The sequence below is a fragment of the Neofelis nebulosa genome, chromosome 9 (assembly GCF_028018385.1).
Source record: "Neofelis nebulosa isolate mNeoNeb1 chromosome 9, mNeoNeb1.pri, whole genome shotgun sequence".
Classification (NCBI taxonomy): Eukaryota; Metazoa; Chordata; class Mammalia; order Carnivora; family Felidae; genus Neofelis; species Neofelis nebulosa.
Genome location: NC_080790.1, coordinates 96,358,167 through 96,376,252, shown reverse-complemented (window position 1 = coordinate 96,376,252; position 18,086 = coordinate 96,358,167). Strand labels below are relative to the sequence as shown.

Sequence of the window (18,086 nt, the reverse complement as noted above, 5' to 3'; positions counted from 1 at the left end):
ATGGGAAAGGAAGAGAAGGGATGAGTGTCAGAGACTAGAGCTAGATCAAGCTCATATTTATGGGACAAGCTAGAAATAGTAAGGATTTCTTAATGATAATTTTCTAAGTGTTGAGCAAGAACTTTGTTGATTTTCCTTAATAACAGCCACTTTAATATTTTGAGTACATGTTGAAAGAGGACAAGGAATGGGAATACCACTGCATTACCATTTAAGGTCTCTCTAGGTCTTGGTCTGGCTTTGGCAGGCATAGGTTAGAGTGCCAAGGGTTATGGGAAATCACAGGATACACAGGATGAGCTTGGCACATCTTCCTGGAGCACTATATTATGGGTATAATGGCACATTCACATTGAGTTTTTAAATAATTTCAATCTCAGGGAATTTCTTACTAATAGTAGTACTTTAGTGGGATAGGTGAGTAGCGTATACCATGGTAGGCATCTCTGTTTATCCTATGATACAAATATATAAACTATCACCACTGCATCAACAACTAAACTAAAATGTGCAAAACTTGCTGTTTCCTATAGGAGGCATTCTACCTGGGTCTTACCATTATCTGCATATTGCCAAACCTGCCATTCCAACTCCCTTAGAGGTACAAATGGCCCAGCCTAATTTTGTAAGTATTACTCTTGAATTTCATTTTACTTTCAAATATAAAACTTTATTTACAGGAGGTTGAAATTCTTTATTCAGAGTCTTTAGTATATTGTACTGGTTCATCAGAAAACCACCATGATAGCTGGCCCCCAAGATGGCCCCATGAGTCTTGCTCCTTAGTATTCATGCCCTTGTGTGGTCCCCTCCCACACAGAATGTGGCTGGCTTGTGTTGCCAGCAGAATATTGTGGACATAACACTGTGTGTGACTTCCAAGGCTAGGTCATGAAACATATTATAGCTCCAACTTGCACCTTCCTGGATCACCTCCTACCATGTTGTATGGTCACCCAGGAAGTCCTTTGGAGAGGCTAATATGATAAGGAATTGAGGATTCCTGTACCAGTCATTAGCAGTTTGCCAGTCATGTGAGGGAGCTAGCTGCCTTGGATGTGGATCCTCCAGCCCCAGCCAAGCCTTCAGGTGATGCAGCCCCAGCAGACATCTTGGCTACAAACTTATGAGATACCTTAATCCAGAGTCCCCTAGCTAAGCTATGCCTAATTTCTGACTCCCAAACACTGAAGTAGTAAGTTTATTATTGTTTTAAGGCATTACGTGTTTTTTTTAATGGACTGTTTTTTAGAGCAGGTTTAGGTTCACAGCAAAACTGAGAAGAAAATAGCAAGATTTCCCATGTACCCCCTACCCCCATTTATATATAGCCTCTTCCATGATCAGCACTCCCCACCAGAGTGGTATATTTGTTATAGTGGAGGAACTTACACTGGCACCTCATTGGCACCCAAAGTCCACAATTTACTTTAGAGTTCATTCTTGGTGTTGTACATTCTGTGTGTTTGGGCAAATGTATAATGACATGTATCCACAATTACAGTATCATACAGAGTAGGTTCGTGGCTCTAAAATTCCTTCCTCTATGCTCTGCCTATTCATCTGTCCCTCCCCACAACCCCCAGCAACCACTGATCTTTTCACTGTCTCCATAGTTTCCAGAACGTCATATAGTTGGAATCATACTGTATAATTTCAGATTGTCTCCTTTCACTTAGTAATGTGGATTGGTTTCCTTCGTGTCTTTTCATGGCTTGATAGTGAATTTCTTTTCAGTGCTGAAGAATATTCCATTGTCTGGGTGAACACAAATTATTCATTCACCTACTGAAGGACAGTTTGTTGCTGAATTTTGAGGTAACCTGTGATGCACCAATAGATAATTAACCACCTTTGTGGCAAATACATTGCTTAGGGTCCATCCAGACCCCCATTGTTCTTCTGCCCTGCCTGAATTACACTGGAAGGGCCATCCAGGAGAAGCAGAAGCTGTGGGGTGGGACACCCCCTGGATTCAAAGTAACTGGAAAGGACACTGTGTGGTTGGTCAGTTAGCAAGCTCCTCAGATTAGATCCTCTAGCAGATGGTCGCAAACTGGGTTATCATTTGGGGGTTTCCTTTCAGGTGTGTCATGTTTGCTTTTTTGTCAGTGAGGCAGATACTGCAAGTTGCCTATTTTCTTTTTAAAATTTTTTTTTAAGTTTATTTATTTTTGAGACAGAGAGAGATAGGGCATGAACGGGGGAGGGGCAGAGAGAGAGGGAGACACAGAACCGGAAGCAGTCTCCAGGCTCTGAGCCATTAGCCCAGAGCCTGATGCGGGGCTCAAACTCATGGACTGCGAGATCGTGACCTGAGCTGAAGTCGGACGCTTAACCGACTGAGCCACCCAGGCGCCCCAAGTTGCCTATTTTCTTATCCTGAATATTTTTGAGAGGTAACAGTCTGATCAACTTATTAAAATAAATATATTTCCCAGATTTCCTTGAGAATAGGATTAGCCATGTGGCAGGTTTTGGCCAATGAGTTGTAAGTAGAAGCTGTTGGAAAATTCCTCAAAGGGAGATGGACTCAAAATGGCACAGGCTATTCATTCCTCTCCTTTCTTCTTTCTGGTAATTGGAATCCCAACTCTCCCATGTACTTCCCATGGACTTTGAACAAGTCACCCAACTTCTCTGTATTTCACATATAAAGTAGGTATCACATATAAAGTAACAATGCCTTTAAGGAACGAAACAGGTAACCAGTCAGGGGTGGATGTTGTTGTTGATCATAGTTCCAGATAAATAATGAAACTTGGTTTTTGCAGGGGAAGGATAGATGCCACATATTAAAATCTATTTCCCTTGGGCCTCTCCTAGATTCTTTTAGGTATGTCCCGTATATGCAGTCTGATTCTAGATTTTCTTACAAATAAAGATGGGGTCATAGGGAATAGTGTTACAGTGTCTATTGCTGCATAAGAAAACTTAGCAACATGAAACAGACATTTGATTCTGCTCACAGGTTCTGTGGGTCAGGAATTTGGACAGGACACAGCGGGAATGCCTTCTCTCTGCCCCATGGTGTCTGGGGCCTCAGCTGGGAAGACTAGAAGGATTCGTTGTGACTCAGTGGTTGGATCCTCTGAAGGCTTGTTGTACACCCCTGGGCTGGGCTGACTCAGTCACAGGGAGCACTGACCAGAGCATCATACCCAGCCCTGGTCACCTGGGCTTCCTCACAGCACGGTAGCCTCAGAGTAGTCAGACTTCTTACCTGATGGTTCAGGGCTCTGAGTATAAGTGTCTTCACTAGCAAGCTGGAAGCTGCAATGCCTTTTATGACCCATCCTTGAAAGTCACACAGAGTCACTTCCCCAAACCATCTGTTGGAGCAGTCACAGCCCACCGGGATTCAAGGAGAGAGGACATAGAGGTCATCTCTCCATGGGAAGAGTGTCAAGGCTATACTGCACATGATTATGTCATGTGGGGGATATTGTTGTGTCCATCTTTGGAAAATACAATCTGCCACCAGTGATGTGGGGCATTAGATAAATAGGATGAAGCCAGATGTTGTGTTCAAAGGCTGAGCACTTTGGTCATCATAGATAAATAACTGGAGCCAAATATTATGTTCAAGAGCTGGAAAATATTGGACTTGGTTTCAAACAGAACCAGATTCTTCAAGGACACTGTAATTTCCTACATGCAGCGTCATTTGTTTCTGAACCACTGGTTCTCTCTCTGAATAAAGTCAGAGGAGGTTTTTAATAAAAACCCCTTAAAAAGGCGTTTTTTTAGATAACGAGTTTTAATAAGAATGCAACTTAAATAGATTCTTTGGCTGGTGCTATGACAGTATTTGAACAGGACCCCTGACTTTAATTAACTATTTTGCCAGGTGGGCCTCCTTTTTAATTAGTACAGAAGATCTAAACAGATTTTTTCCATTTTATTCTCCAAGAAAAAAAATGTAGGATGGTTCCATGGCAATCTTTTGGGGTTGGAATTAATTTGATTAAGTAAAATTGTTGCCAAAATGGTCAGGCAGTCACCTAAATATAGCCAATTGATGGAGAAAGGAGCCCATTGAACAATATTTCACTTGAGAAACTGAATTGCCATTCCTACAATAAATGTCATGCAGATGAATTTTATCAGACTTTTATAGCACTCACTAATTAGAATATTTAAGTAAGAAGATACTTTAGTAATTCATGAGCTCTTTGAGAGGTAACCTGACAAAAAGAAGACAGGGGACCCCTACATAATAAACTAATTTACGGATTCCAGTCCACATGCTTTGTTGGCTTATACACCATGGAATAAAGAAATTTGTCACAACAAATTCTGCCTTGGATACCATCAAATTTAAAATTGTGTGTTCATCATGAGAGCTGGGGACTTGATTTCTTGCACACCAAGTCTCATTACTCCTGTGTCTTCCATTTGGCATGAATTCCACAGCCATTTTCCAACCTTTGTCAAAATCATAAAGGAACTCAAAAGGATAATTGTATTCAGGAAAAAGGGAAGGGAGGAGGGGGACTACACCGGAACTAGTTTCCCCATCAAAGTCTTAAATTCAAGATCCACATTTTAAAAACAGAAACAAAAAAAAAAGATCCACATTTCCTAACAATTTACTTACATACTAAAAATAAAGGAAACAACTAGACACATCCCACAGTGTTGGAAAGTGTATGAAATCATCATTACCTCAAGATCCCTTATGGGGTGGCAGGGATGGAAACTGCCTTAAGTCATCATTTAGTGGAGTGATTTTCTGTGATGGTAGACAGAGTCCTGGACTTCACCGGATTTCCCTGGTCTGTCAGTAACCATGACTAGGAATGACCTAAAATTTTTAGAGAAGTCTGCTTGGCCCTACAAGAGTAATTTATGTCTAAGAAACCCATCTGTGGGTGACTTATCTTTAATGTCAATGCAAAATATTTCGATGCATTCCACATTCCCAGAACGTTCCCCTGGTTATGCTAACACAGTGCCAAATCTCATTAAAATGGGCAAAATTACTTCCATAGCTGAGATTAGCTATTTTAGCACAGTGTGGTCATTTTTTTTTCTCTACAGTGTGGCTGTTTTCTGTACTCTTTAAGCCCTCATAGCTATAATGTGCGGAAGCATACAGAAGCAACCCCAAGATTTTAATTCAATATTTAAATTTAAAAAATAAATAAAACTACCCCCCCCCAAACAGATACCATGACAACAAATCATTGAAAGCCATGCTGACTATATCGGTCTCCTGGAGCAGGCTGACCCCAGAGGGTACCCACTGCTCTGACTCTCAGCCAGCAGCCTGGCAGGGCTCCACAAAACCTTGTCAAGACACCACCAGCTGAGTTTCTGTGGCCCTCTTGTTGAAGTGCTCAGCCTTGGCCAAATCAGCACTCTTAAACACAGAGTCCTTGTGGGCGGAAGTGAAACCCCTTTGCAAAGTCAGAAATTTTGTCCGTCACATGGACAGAACACAAGGTGTGTCCCTCGATGCCTGGTTTCCCTTCCTTAATCCCTCAGCTCAAAGAAATTTTAAAGAGAATGTAGAGGGGCTGAGACCTTGTGGGATTATGGACTCTGCCCTCTAGTGAGCCCCAGGAAAACCTGATGCTAAATCTATGCCGGAGCTGTTGCCAGTGCCCCCACCCCCACTCTCCTGGACCCCCAGCCACCCTACTGCCAAGGTGAGAGAGTGACCCTTCCTCAGAGACTCACTCAGCTTTCCAAAAAGACATCCCTACTGACAAGGGGCTTCCCACCGCTGCAGGTAGAAGAGGGGTGGCTAAGCCTAAAGCTTCTGGGGCCAAACTCAAATGGCCCTTAATCTTCAAAACACACATGGCAGGCACGTTCTTCACTGTCATAGCTGCATTGTGTATTTAATTCAGAAATAGCTTTTACTGAGATGGGCTGCCAGGTAAAATTGACCCTGTAATGTCACATGCTGCACCCTGGGAGGGTTCATTGCTCGGTCTGAGAAGTCAAGACTTGAGGAAACACACCTGACAGAAGAAAGACTATGGAGCTACCTATGGCTAGAGAAATACTTGTGGCAGGAGCAAAGGGGGTGGGGATGATCACATAAGGAGAGGGCAGTCTGCAGCCAGTGGCTCAGGCATGGCCTTTTCCAGACTCTTCTTGGGTCCAGACAAGCCCCACTCTTCCACACCAGACTCTTCCCTCCCTCCATCCATCCCCCTTTCCCTCCTTTCTTCTCCCTTGCTCCTTCTGCTTTGTTTCATTTCTCTCTCCATTTGTTCATCAGATGTCTGGTTCCTTACCACAACACAGCCACTGTAGTTAAAAATAACTTTTTATCATGTTAGAAGTGATAGTCATTTTTAAAAAATAGAAACTACAGGTAGTTAAATGAGCATAAAGGTAAAAAATGACCCAGTCTCTCAACCATGGAAATTGACCATTTGAACACTTCGTTAAAGTGCTGATAGAAAACAAATAGAATGATACTGTGTATGTTTATAAAAATAGAATGATAAAATTGTGGTTTATATACACAATGGAATACTACGTGGCAATGAGAAAGAATGAAATATGGCCTTTTGTAGCAACATGGATGGAACTGGAGAGTGTTATGCTAAGTGAAATAAGTCATACAGAGAAGGACAGATTCCATATGTTTTCACTCCTATGTGGATCCTGAGAAACTTAACAGAAGACCATGGGGGAGGGGAAGAAAAAAAAATGGTTAGAGAGGGAGGGAACCAAAACATAAGAGACTCCTAAAAACTGAGAACAAACTTAGGGTTTATGGGGGATAGGATAGGAGGGACGGGTGGGTGGGTGATGGGTATTGAGGGCACCTGTTGGGATGAGCGCTGGGTGTTTTATGGAAACCAATTTGACAATAAATTTCATAATAAAAAAAATTAAAAAAATAAAATAAAAATAGAATAATACTGTGTAAGTTATAAAATATAACTTTTTATGCTACTGTAGCATCAAATGTACTGTGAACATATTTTTCTGATGTGAATTATAGTCTACTAATAATTTTTGTGGGATGTGTTGCATCCCATTTTGTGGATGTACCATTGTTTTGTTAGCTGATGCCTTCCATGTTGCTCTGGAGGTAGATTGCCTGTCTGCATGCATCCATCTCCTTGAGTGATGGACCATTTGCACCTCCCTTAAGGTGCCAACCCCAAATGCTTTCCAAAACTGTATCTGCTCTCTCCCAGACCCCCAAATACCCAGTTTCACACACATAATTGGTATTAGCCCAGAGTTCACCTGACATTCCTCACCTTGTGCCTTTTCTGCTGGCTGATTCCTCCCCAGGGCTTCACCATGTGATGCCCAAACACCCACAGGTTGTTTCAATTTATTTAAAAATTCAGTTAAGTCATGTGTCCTTGTTTAGATAGAATCCCCAGGAGATGTCCAGGACTAAGCAAATGTTTGGGATCAGTGTAGTCCAAATTGCCTTGGATTTCTAAAATGCCACATTGAAGTTCAGAGCAAAAGCTTAAATCTATATGCCCTCAGGAAAGCTTTATTGAAAGTAACTGTGTACTAAGTTCAGAGTTTAAGGGCAAAGTGCAGGTTCAGCCACCACCAAAAGAACCCATATTTTTCCACTGAGGTTCTCTGTTTGGTTGCCTGAACTGGTAGGGAGCATGTCTCTGGTTGGTAGGTCAGTAGCCATTAAGGGCTGACATACAAAAAGTGGTTGTGACATGGGATTTATCTAGCGTTATCTCTCCTTTTCATCTGGGTTCATGTGGCAGTTTTAGCCAGCTTCTAGGGGGCATAACACCATGAATCCATACCTTTGACAACTTACAAACTAACAAGTAGCCTGCAGAACAATTGCAGGTATACTTCCCATAAACTTGAACCTTCTTCTTGGGAACAGACATGACCAAACAGCTGAACCTCCCCAAAGCCAGCTTGCAAGGATTCACTTTTCACTTGTTTCTTTTGCTTACATCAACTATTAAAAAACTGAAATTCTTTCTGATCACTTTTGACTAGGAGGCTTTTCTCAAAATGCTGCTGTGAAAAAATTTACAAAATGAACAGTGTTAACACACCTCATAGAAGAGAATAAACCCAATTCCTTATACTAGCTGTGCGAGGTATTGAATAGTAGAGACTTGGTTGTAACCTAGCAACTGATTTTGAAACGGGGAACAATGCAATCGGAGTTTAAAATATCTGAGGAACATTTAGTCATTAAGTCCAAGTATGCAGTTTCTGACACAAGGTTAGCTTCTCTTGAGTTTAGTCAATATCTGTTACTATTATTTGCAATATGTAATAAGATGTAACCTGTCTGTTATATTTGAAAAATAAATTGCTATAATAAAGTTCCCCAAATCCAGAAATGTTTCTAATGTTGTTTTTCTGATTCCCCCCTTTGTCTCCCGGCCCCTACCCCTGCCAGGGTTCAGAAATAGTAACAGGTAATGCAAAAAATGGGACTTACTTCCGGATACATATTGACAAGTATAAAATGGTGGAAACCATTACGTGCCTTTCTAAAGAGCCTTTCCCTGTCTCCAACTACATCCGCTTGTTTGGCCAGCATGAGCAACTTCTCAACAACCTGTGCGCTCGGTACGAGGACAAACTGATCCCAGATCTCTACAGGTAAGTTGGACATTACACTTTGCTAAGGAGAAATGCAAACATTTATAATGTCTTGTGAATAAGGGATGTGTTTCTGGATGCACCAGAAAGCAAAACAGGAGCCCATGGGAGAAGCTAGAGTGGCAGAAATTTTATTCTAATATACCAAAGAATATCTGACCACTAGCATTGGACGGAGAGTAGAGGGTCCTATGGAGAAGTGCATAGACTCTTGATGCATCCACATATGGTCCCCATGGCCATGCACAGGCCTGGATCTCAGATGCATCCAAGCACAGCCTTCACACCACAGACAGGCCCAGATGAGATGATATTTGAGTGCCTTTCAACATTGGCCTGCCAAGAGTAATCAGAAATCAAAGGAGGTAGATTTGGGAGCAGGATATGGAAGCACTTGGTCCTGGTGGGAATTCCACAGCCATGGACAGGCCCTTCATGACCCCAACCGTCTCCCTAGCACATGCTCAGGCAAAGGTGGAGGCTGTTTGCCTAAGATATTGTCATGGGAACTCTGCACTGTGGGATGGTTAGATTAGGTGATCTGTGCCTCTGTCTTTTCAAATACGAAGATACTTTTTCATTCTATACCTCTGGGAATGCTAGAATTTTAGAGTAGAAAGCTACTGCTGGATATAGTCTATTGGTTAGAAAGGTTAGGAAAACTTACTTCTTTACACAAAACAAGATGATGATAGACCCAGTGCCAGGTACAGATGTAGGACATAAGTCATAGAATTCCAGGGTCCTCAATACCCATGGGCATGACTGCTAGGATCAGAAGCAATCTCTCTTTCCTCCTAAAGATATTTTTAAATTGTAGAATACATCATACAAACAAAAAAGTATATAAAACATGTATGTACACTTTAAGGGATAATAGTACTAGAATTCTATGCTAATAATTCCTTCATTAATAATTCCTTACTTCAGGATGTTAGAAGCCCTCTCTCATCACATCCATTCTGTGTCCTTGGAGTAACAACTATCCTGACATTTGGTTAACCATTCCCTTTCTTTCCTGTAAAGCAGGGATCAGCAAACTTTCTCTATAAAGGGCCAAGTAGTAAATATTTTCAGCTCTGTGAGCCATACAACCTCATCACAAGTACTCAACTCTGCTGCTATAGTGTGAAAGCAGCCACAGACAAAACGTAAACAAATGGATGTGGCTGTGTCCCAATAAAACTCCATACCAAAGCAAGGGCCAGGCCAACCCTTGTTTTAAAGGTGTACCACATATATATGACTTCCAAATAATAAATTAATTTGTTTTGCTTACTTTTAAATCGATTCTGTGGCCAACTAGAGAAAGTCAACACTCCATGGAGCACCATTTCTGAGGCCCATTCATGTGATGTATGGAGCTGGAGTCCATTTGTTTTCCCTGCTGTATAATACTCCCTTATACAACTGTCCTAGTTCATTCATCTGTTGATTGATTGATATTTAAATTGTTCCCAGCTTGGTGCCATTACTAACAATGCCGTGGGCATTTTGGGCACACCTCATGTGCGAGAACTTCTCTTGGGTGTACTAGATAGTGCTGAAATTTTCCCCAAATTGGTTGTATCTACTTAAACTCCCTCCAGTCTTGTCAGTCTGTGGCACTGTTAGACTTTAAAATGTGGCCTTCATGGGGCACCTGAGTGGCTCAGTCAGGTTTAGTATCCAACTCTTGGTTTCAGTTCAGGTCATGATCTCAGGGTCGTTGAGTTTGAGCCCCATGTCAGGCTCCACACTGACAGAGCCAGGCCTGCTTGGAATTCTCTCTTTCCCTCTCTCTCGGCCCCTCCCCCATTCATGCCCACATGTGTTCTCTTGCTCAAAATAAAAAGATAAACTTAAAAAAATAAAAATAAAAAATAAAATAAAATGTGGCCTTTGTGGGGTGCCTGGATGGCTCAGTCAGGTAAGCATCCAACTCTTGATCTCGACTCAAGTAATGATCCCAAGATTGGTGGGATCGAGCCCTGAACTGGGCTTTGTGCTGACTGCATGGAGGCTACTTGGGATTCTCTCTCTCTCCCACTCTGTCTGTCCCTCCCCCATTTGCACACACCCATGCACTCTCTCTCTCAAAATAAATAAACTTATAAAATAAAATGTGGCCTTTGTGATGGTGTGAAAAGGTATCCTCCTGTGGTTTTAATTTCCTTGCCCTGTTTAGTAACACAACTCAGTATCTTTTCATTTGTTCTTGGGGCATTCATGATAGTTTCTGGGAAATGCCTGTTTGTGATATTTGTTCATTTTTCTTTTGGTTTGTCTTTTTACTCACCAGTATGAGTTGTTTATATTCTCTGGATAGAAACTCAGTTATGTATTTTTAACATTTTGAAGCTTGTCTTTTCACTTTATGTTGTCAATTAACAGAATTAAAATTAACTTCTTGATTTTAATGTAATCTGTTTGTCTTCTTCAGGGTGCCTTGGATATTTTTGTCCCTTTGCTCTTCCAGTAGTTTTATAGTAAACTTGCGAAGCCCCATGAAAAGCCCCATGGATTTGATAGGAAATGTATTGAACCTTAGATCAATTCAGTGAGAGGTGACATCTTTGATATTAAGTCAATATGTTATAATATAACATAGTACAGGTCTTAGTTTATTTAGGTCTCTTTAATATCTTTTAATAAGGATTTAAAATTTTCTCCATGATGGCTTTCATAACTTTTGTTTGATATAGTCCAAAGTGCTTTATATTTTTATGTCTGTCAAATAATCATTTTCTTATTGATTGCTGCTATATAGTGCATAGAAATACACTTTTTTTTGGTATGATTTTACTTCTGCAAATTTGCTAAACTTCCTCATTTATTCAAATAATTTATATATTGTTTTAGATTCTACACACAGAAAAATTATATTATCTGCAAATAATTAGTTTCGTTTCTTCCTGTCCAATCTTTGTCACTTCTGTATCTTTTTCCTATTTACTACAATAGGTAAACTTTGCAGTACAAGGTAGGACAGAAGTCGTGAGGGGTGGTACCTTTGCCTTATTAATCTTAAAGGGAATGTGTTCAATATTAAGTATATGACATTTGCCATACATATTTTTGTGGATTCCTTTATCAAAATAAGAAAGTTTCTTTTGGGGAACACCTGGGTGGCTAGTGGGTTAAGTGTCTGACTCTTGATCTCAGCTCAGGTCTTGATCTCAGGGTCATGAGTTCAAGCCCCACACTGTGCTCTGCACTGGCCATGGGACCTACTTCAAAAAAAAAAAAAAGTTTCTTTTTATTACTGGCTTGCTAATAAACATTTTTATCATGCTTGGATTTTTATTGTTTTTCCTGAAACCTTTTGTGTTTGAGGATATCTTCCTATATGCTTTTAATTATAAATTATATTTTGGTGTAATATCAAATTTGGCAAAGTGTCAAATTTCTTCATATTATTTTTTTAATGTTTATTTTGACAGAGAGAGAGAGAGAGAGAGAGAGAGAGAGATTGAGAGAGAGAGAATGCAAGCAGGGAGGGGCAGAGAGGGAGAATCCCAAGGAGGCTCTATGCTGTCAGCACAGAGCCTGATGTGGGGCTTGATTTCATAAACCATGAGATAATGACCTGAGCTGAAATCAGGAGTCTGATGCCCAGCCAACTGAGCCACCCAGGCTCCACTAAGGTATCAAATTTCTTAATCACAAGCTTTCCCTCAAATCTGTGTAGACTTGACTCCAATGTTTATTTAAAATAAAGAAAAATACAGAGCGCCTAAGTGGCTCAGTCGCTTAAGCGTCTGACTTCAGCTCAGATCATGATCTCACAGTTTGTGAGTCGGACTCTGTGCTGACAGTTCAGAGCCTGGAACCTACTTTGGATTCTGTGTCTCCCTCTCTCTCTGCCCCACCCCCGCTCATACTCTGTCTCTGTCTCTCTCAAAAATAAATAAACATTAAAAAAATTTTTTAATAAAGAAAAATACAAGTGTTTAGAAAACAAACACATTTGTTCCTTAGCTTGTGCAAAGGATTTTATTGTTGCTTTAATCTTACCCAAAATATTTGAATTGGAGGGGAATCAATTGATGATTAAAGAAAATTTTTACGTGATGTGGATCAATATGTTAAAGGTCTTTTCTGAAAAGAAAATGTTTTCACATTTGACGCAATTCAAAGCCCTGACTGATTTGTTTTTCCCTGAGAAGAAGGTGGTGTTGAAACAGAAAGACTTGGTAAGCTTGGGACCACTAGTCGGGACACAGCTGTTAACTGATGATAGTAATAATTTTAAAAGTTAATTTGATTTGCAAAGAGTGAATATTTGGGATGGCAAAATGAGACAAACCCTAGAACGTGCCAGATCAAGATGTTCCAATTGACCTCTGTAAGAAAGAAGCAAGGTGGGCAGGAAGATGGTAGCTGATCATCCGAGGTCACTGATCATGTGTGAGTGTGATGTATCAAGGGCATCGCCGTGCCTCGTCAGTCACTCCCATACATGTGTTAGCATGTATGTGCAGCTGCGGCCACATTCTTTTCAAGTGCCATGAAACACTGCCAGGCCCCAGTGCTAATTCTTGGCCCACTGCTGCCTGCCCTGTCTGTTGTCAGACAGACTGGCAAGGCTCTTTGCAAGCAGACAGGGCAAATGGTTTAGCTTATTTTGGCCGCAGTATGATTACCGATTGTTTCCCTGACCTCGACAGCAGCAGCAATATCTCTTGTTCCAATCCAGGCCAGTTTCCGTCTACTGCATGTGGGAGCACCATTCTCCGTGCTGCGGGAGCTGACTGTCAACCAATCACTCCGTCTTCTGCAAGACAGACATGATGTCAAGATCAGGTTCCTCCTCGGGTCCAAAGAAACCCTCAGGATCCTTTCTCTCCACTTCCCCAACCTATTCTCACCCCCAACAAGGGCCAACACAGAGCGAGCACTGGCGGTGCCAGAGGGAATGGTGGCAGCCACAGGGCCAGATGCTATAGCAGTCGAGGCCTCACAAAGCAGTGACTCTGGCTGCCTGTGGAGCAGCTTGCTTAGAGCCATTTGGAGGCACGAGGCTGAGCAGTCACCCACCACGATACACGGTTGGACAGCTGCCACAGGACGGCGGTGCAGCTGAGGGTCTGGGGCCCAGGCTGGCTTGGATTCCACCTATACTTTATTCTTTGTTTTCAGCTTGGAGTGCCAGGACAAACCATTAACAATGAAGAGAACAAATCCACCACCAGTGATTGTGTGTGTACGTGAGTGTGCCTGTGTGCGCACGTATGTGTGTGTATGAGACAGAGATACAAATTCATCAGTTGATTGCTTTACTACTTTGGAGAAAGAATGGAGCTCATTTCAGCAGTCAAAGTCATGTCACAAATGTGTGACTAGAATGTACTCTTCCCCTTATGAGCACTTGTGTCCTGCAGTGTTGCATGTGCAAGCCTCGCAGTCCCCTGCCTGCTGAGTCCCATGACGGTGTTTAGAATGAGCACCCTGCTGATAGTGTTCCTCCCTCGGGACACAGCAGGGAGAAGGAGCTTCCATGAGGGTGGTGAGCAGTCACAAAAGGGGGACTCTGGATGGAGGGGAAAGGCAAGGCTGAGGCTGCTTCCCAAGAAGTCTCTGCTGCGGGGCTCTAACCAGGCATGTCCCACGCCTTCTTTCTTAACTGCCTCATCTTCATTTACCACACTTCCGGATGGCCCTGCAAAAACAAGGTCTTGCCTACCGAACCACCCCCCACCCTCCAGCATTAATTAACAGCCTGTAGCATCCTTTTTTCCTCACGGCGTGAACAGGTCTTGCCCTAGCTTCTTTGTGTGAGCCCATCAGATGCTCGCAAACCTTGATTAAATCACCTCTTTTCACATCTTAACATGCTCGGCTCTCAAAGGCTGCCCTCACATGGCCCTCTCCTCCAGTGAGCACCGCCGCCCGCCACACTTCCCCGAACACTCGAATGGCCTATTTTTAGTGGGTAAGTGCCGCTGTGCACAATATTCTAAATGGGATTTGAGCAAGCCCTTTAAAAGGCTGCCATTACCTTTTGAACTATGAAGCTCCCGAACTTACTCCCTCAGGAAAGCTGCCTTGCGCAGTCTCTGTCTCCGAAGCTGTAAAGCAGGGCGCTGCCAATGCGCATTGTCCCCTGACTCACTTATCAGGCTCCAATTAGAGTCATTTAAGCATGACTTAAATGTTTTTCTGTCCCTCGGTAGTCAGTGGCCTCGTGCTGTGTCCAACAGAAAGTCACACACTAAATTCTAGGTGCCCGTTTTTCCGGACTTATCAGAATTCCTTGAAATATGACTGCCCACTGCAGCTTGTCAATTTTTTCTTTCTATGTACCTAAAAATTGCTGGATAATCATTCTTCCAAAATGCAAACTTTCCTGTTGGCCACTTACCAAGTCACCCACCTGCCTTTCTGTGGACTGCTTAAAGTGTTTCTGCTTGTCTGTTTCATTTCAGCAAATGGCAGTTCCATTTGATAGCCTTATAAATACGATTATTTTTTCAGATGATTTGCTGAAATCAAAGTCTGTTCTCTTCATTTTGCTTCCCGGTCATTTAATTGGTCCTTTTCTCCACCCTCTTAAAGGTGATTTCAAATGGCCGTGCCCACACGCTCCGTCCAGAGCTCCTCACAGGTCATCTCCTGTCCTCCTTGCTCTAACAGGCAGCTCCCTGCCCAGTGCTGTTTCTCATACGATCACATAGCCTGTGAAGCTGAACCCACATTTTTGAACATCCCTTGTTACTGAGACAGTCAGTCTTAGGTTTGGAGCTATAGACCAATGTGGGGACCAAATTCCATGTGACACAATATATGTCCATTTTCATTCATAATATTGCTCTGACTAGGGTTTTTGTTTTTGTTTTTTTCTAGTATATACCACTTCTCTCCTTCCCACTGTGACATTTGCATAGAATTAACCCTTCCTGGGATGAAAGGCGAGCTTTGTTTGAACCATCCTAAAATTATAGCCAACAGACATCCCTTTACATATGCATGCCAAAAATTATAATGTGAAGGAAAAATAAACACCCATTCACATAGTCAAGAATGAATGTTAAAAGTAATGAACATCGTAGAGCTTTGTGTAAAGTATGGAGCTTTTTTCATTATTACTGAAGTACAACTGACATACAATATCCTATTAGTTTCAGGGGTACATCATAGTGATTCGATATTTCTGTACGTTATGAAAGCATCCCCACACTAAGTCTAGTTACCGTCTGTCACCATACAAAGCTATTATAATATTATTGACTGTATTCTCTGTGTTGTATATTACATCCCCATTACTTCCATTGTACATATATGTAACACATTTATCCATTCATCTATGGATGGACATAGGTTGCTTCTATATCTTAGCTATTGTAAATAATGCTTCACTAAATGTAAGGGTATGTATATCTTTTCAAGTCAGTGTTTTTATTTTCTTTGGGTAAATACCCAATAGTAGAATTGCTGGGTCATATGATAATTCTGTTTTTAATTTCTTGAGGAACCTCTGTACTGTTTTCCACAGTGGACACACCAGCTTGCATTCCCACCAGTAATACCTGAGGGTTCCTTTTTCTCCATATCCTTGCCAACACTTGTTATTATTTGACTTTTAAAAAAATGTTTCTTTATTTATTTTGGGAGAGAGAGAGAGTGGGGAAGGGGGGAGAGAGAATCCCAAGGAGGCTCTGTGCCAACGTGTGGCCCATCCCACAAAACACAAGATCATGACCTGAGCTGAAATCAAAAGTTGGACACCCAACCGAGCCACCCAGGTGCCCCTGTTTCTTGACTTTTTTTTTTATTGTAGCCATTCTGACAGGTGTGAGGTGATATCTCCTTGTGGTTTTGATTTGCACTTCCCTGATGATGAGTGATATTGAGCATTTTTCATGTCTGTTGGCCATCTGTATGTCTTCTTTATGAAAATGTCTGTTCAAAAAAAAAATGTCTGTTCATGTCCTCTGCCCACTTTTTAATTGAATTTTTTTTGGTGTCGAGTATAAGTTCTTTATATATTTTGGATATTAATCTCTTATCAAATATATCATTTGCAAATAGCTCCCCCCTTTCAGTAAGTTGCCTTTTTATTTTGTTGATGTTTATTTTTTGATGGTTTCCTTCACTGTGCAAAAGTTTGTTTTTTTTTTTTTATTTTGCTGTAATCCCAATAGTTTAATTTTGCTTTTGTTACCCTTGACAAAGGAGATGTATCTAGAAAAATGTTTCTATAGCTGATGTCAAGTAGATTACTGCCTATGTTTTCTTCCAGGAATTTTATGGTGTCAGGTCTTAAATTTAGGTCTTTAATCCATTTTTTAAAAAAATTTTCTTAATGTTTATTTATTTTTGAGAGATACAGCATGAGCAGGGGAGGGGCAGAGAGAGGAGACACAGAATCTGAAGCAGGCTCCAGGCTCTGAGCTGTCAGCACAGAGCCTGACATGGGGCTCAAACTCACGAACCTCGAGATCATTACCTGAACTGAAGTCAGACATTTAACTGACTAAGCCACCCAAACGCCCCCAGTCTTTAATCCATTTTGAGTTTATTTTTGTGTATGGTGTAAGAAAATGGTCCAGTTTCATTCTTTTGCATGTAGCTGTCCAGTTTCCCTACATTATGTTGAAGAGACTATCTTTTTCCCATTGCATATTCTTGCCTCCCCTGTCATAGATTAACTGACCATAAAAGGATGGATTTATTTCTGGGCTGTCTATTCTGTTCTATTGGTCTATGGGTCTATTTTTGTGCAGTACCATACCATTTTGATTACTACAGCTTTGTAGTATATATTGAAATCTGGGATTGTGATACCTTCAGTTTTGTTCTTTTTCAAGATTGCTTTGGCTATTTGGGATCTTTTGTGGTTCCATACAAATTTTAGGATTATTCTACTTCTGTGAAAAATGTTGTTGGTGTTTGGGTAGGGATTGCTTTAGGTAGTATGAACATTTTAATGATATTGGTTGTCGCAAATCATGAGCATGGAATATCTTTCTGTTGGTTTGTGTCCTCTTCAATATCTTTCATCAGCATTTTCAGAGCACAGGTCTTTCACCTCCTTGGTTAAGTTTATTCCTAGGTATTTTATTATTTTGGGTGCAATTATAAATGGGATTGCTTTCTTAATTTCTTTTACTGCTACTCCATTATTGGTGTATAGAAATGCAACAGATTTCTATACATTAATTTTATATCCTGTGACTTTACTGAATTCATTTATCAGTTTTGGCAGTTTTTTGGTGTAGTCTTTAAGGCTTTCTCTATATAGTATCTTGTCATCTGCAAATAGTAAAAGTTTTAGTTCTTCCTTACCAATTGTATGCCTTTTATTGCTTTTCTTGTCTGATTGCTGTGGTTAGGACTTCCCACTACTATGTTGAATAAAAGTGGTGGGAGTGGACATCCTTGTCTTATTCCTGACCTTAGGGGTAAAGCTCTTAGGTTTTCATGGGAAGGTATAAATTATTATTTCAAGTGCTGTAGTCTCATTAATGTTAGTTAGAATCTTTGCCTTGAGGGTACTGCCTGTGAATGAATAGAAGAGAAGT

The 18,086-nt window shown here is 41.1% G+C and overlaps 1 protein-coding gene across 3 annotated transcripts in view; it reads left to right on the top strand.

The window, feature by feature from the left end:
- CFAP61 (cilia and flagella associated protein 61) overlaps nucleotides 1–18,086 on the top strand; it is a 282,171-nt gene that overhangs the window by 218,820 nt on the left and 45,265 nt on the right. For all 3 annotated transcript variants that reach the window (XM_058684747.1, XM_058684746.1, XM_058684745.1), the window contains 2 exons: nucleotides 534–625; nucleotides 8,378–8,583. In XM_058684747.1, coding sequence (XP_058540730.1) covers nucleotides 534–625; nucleotides 8,378–8,583 — 298 coding nt within the window. The remainder of the gene's footprint in view (nucleotides 1–533; nucleotides 626–8,377; nucleotides 8,584–18,086) is intronic.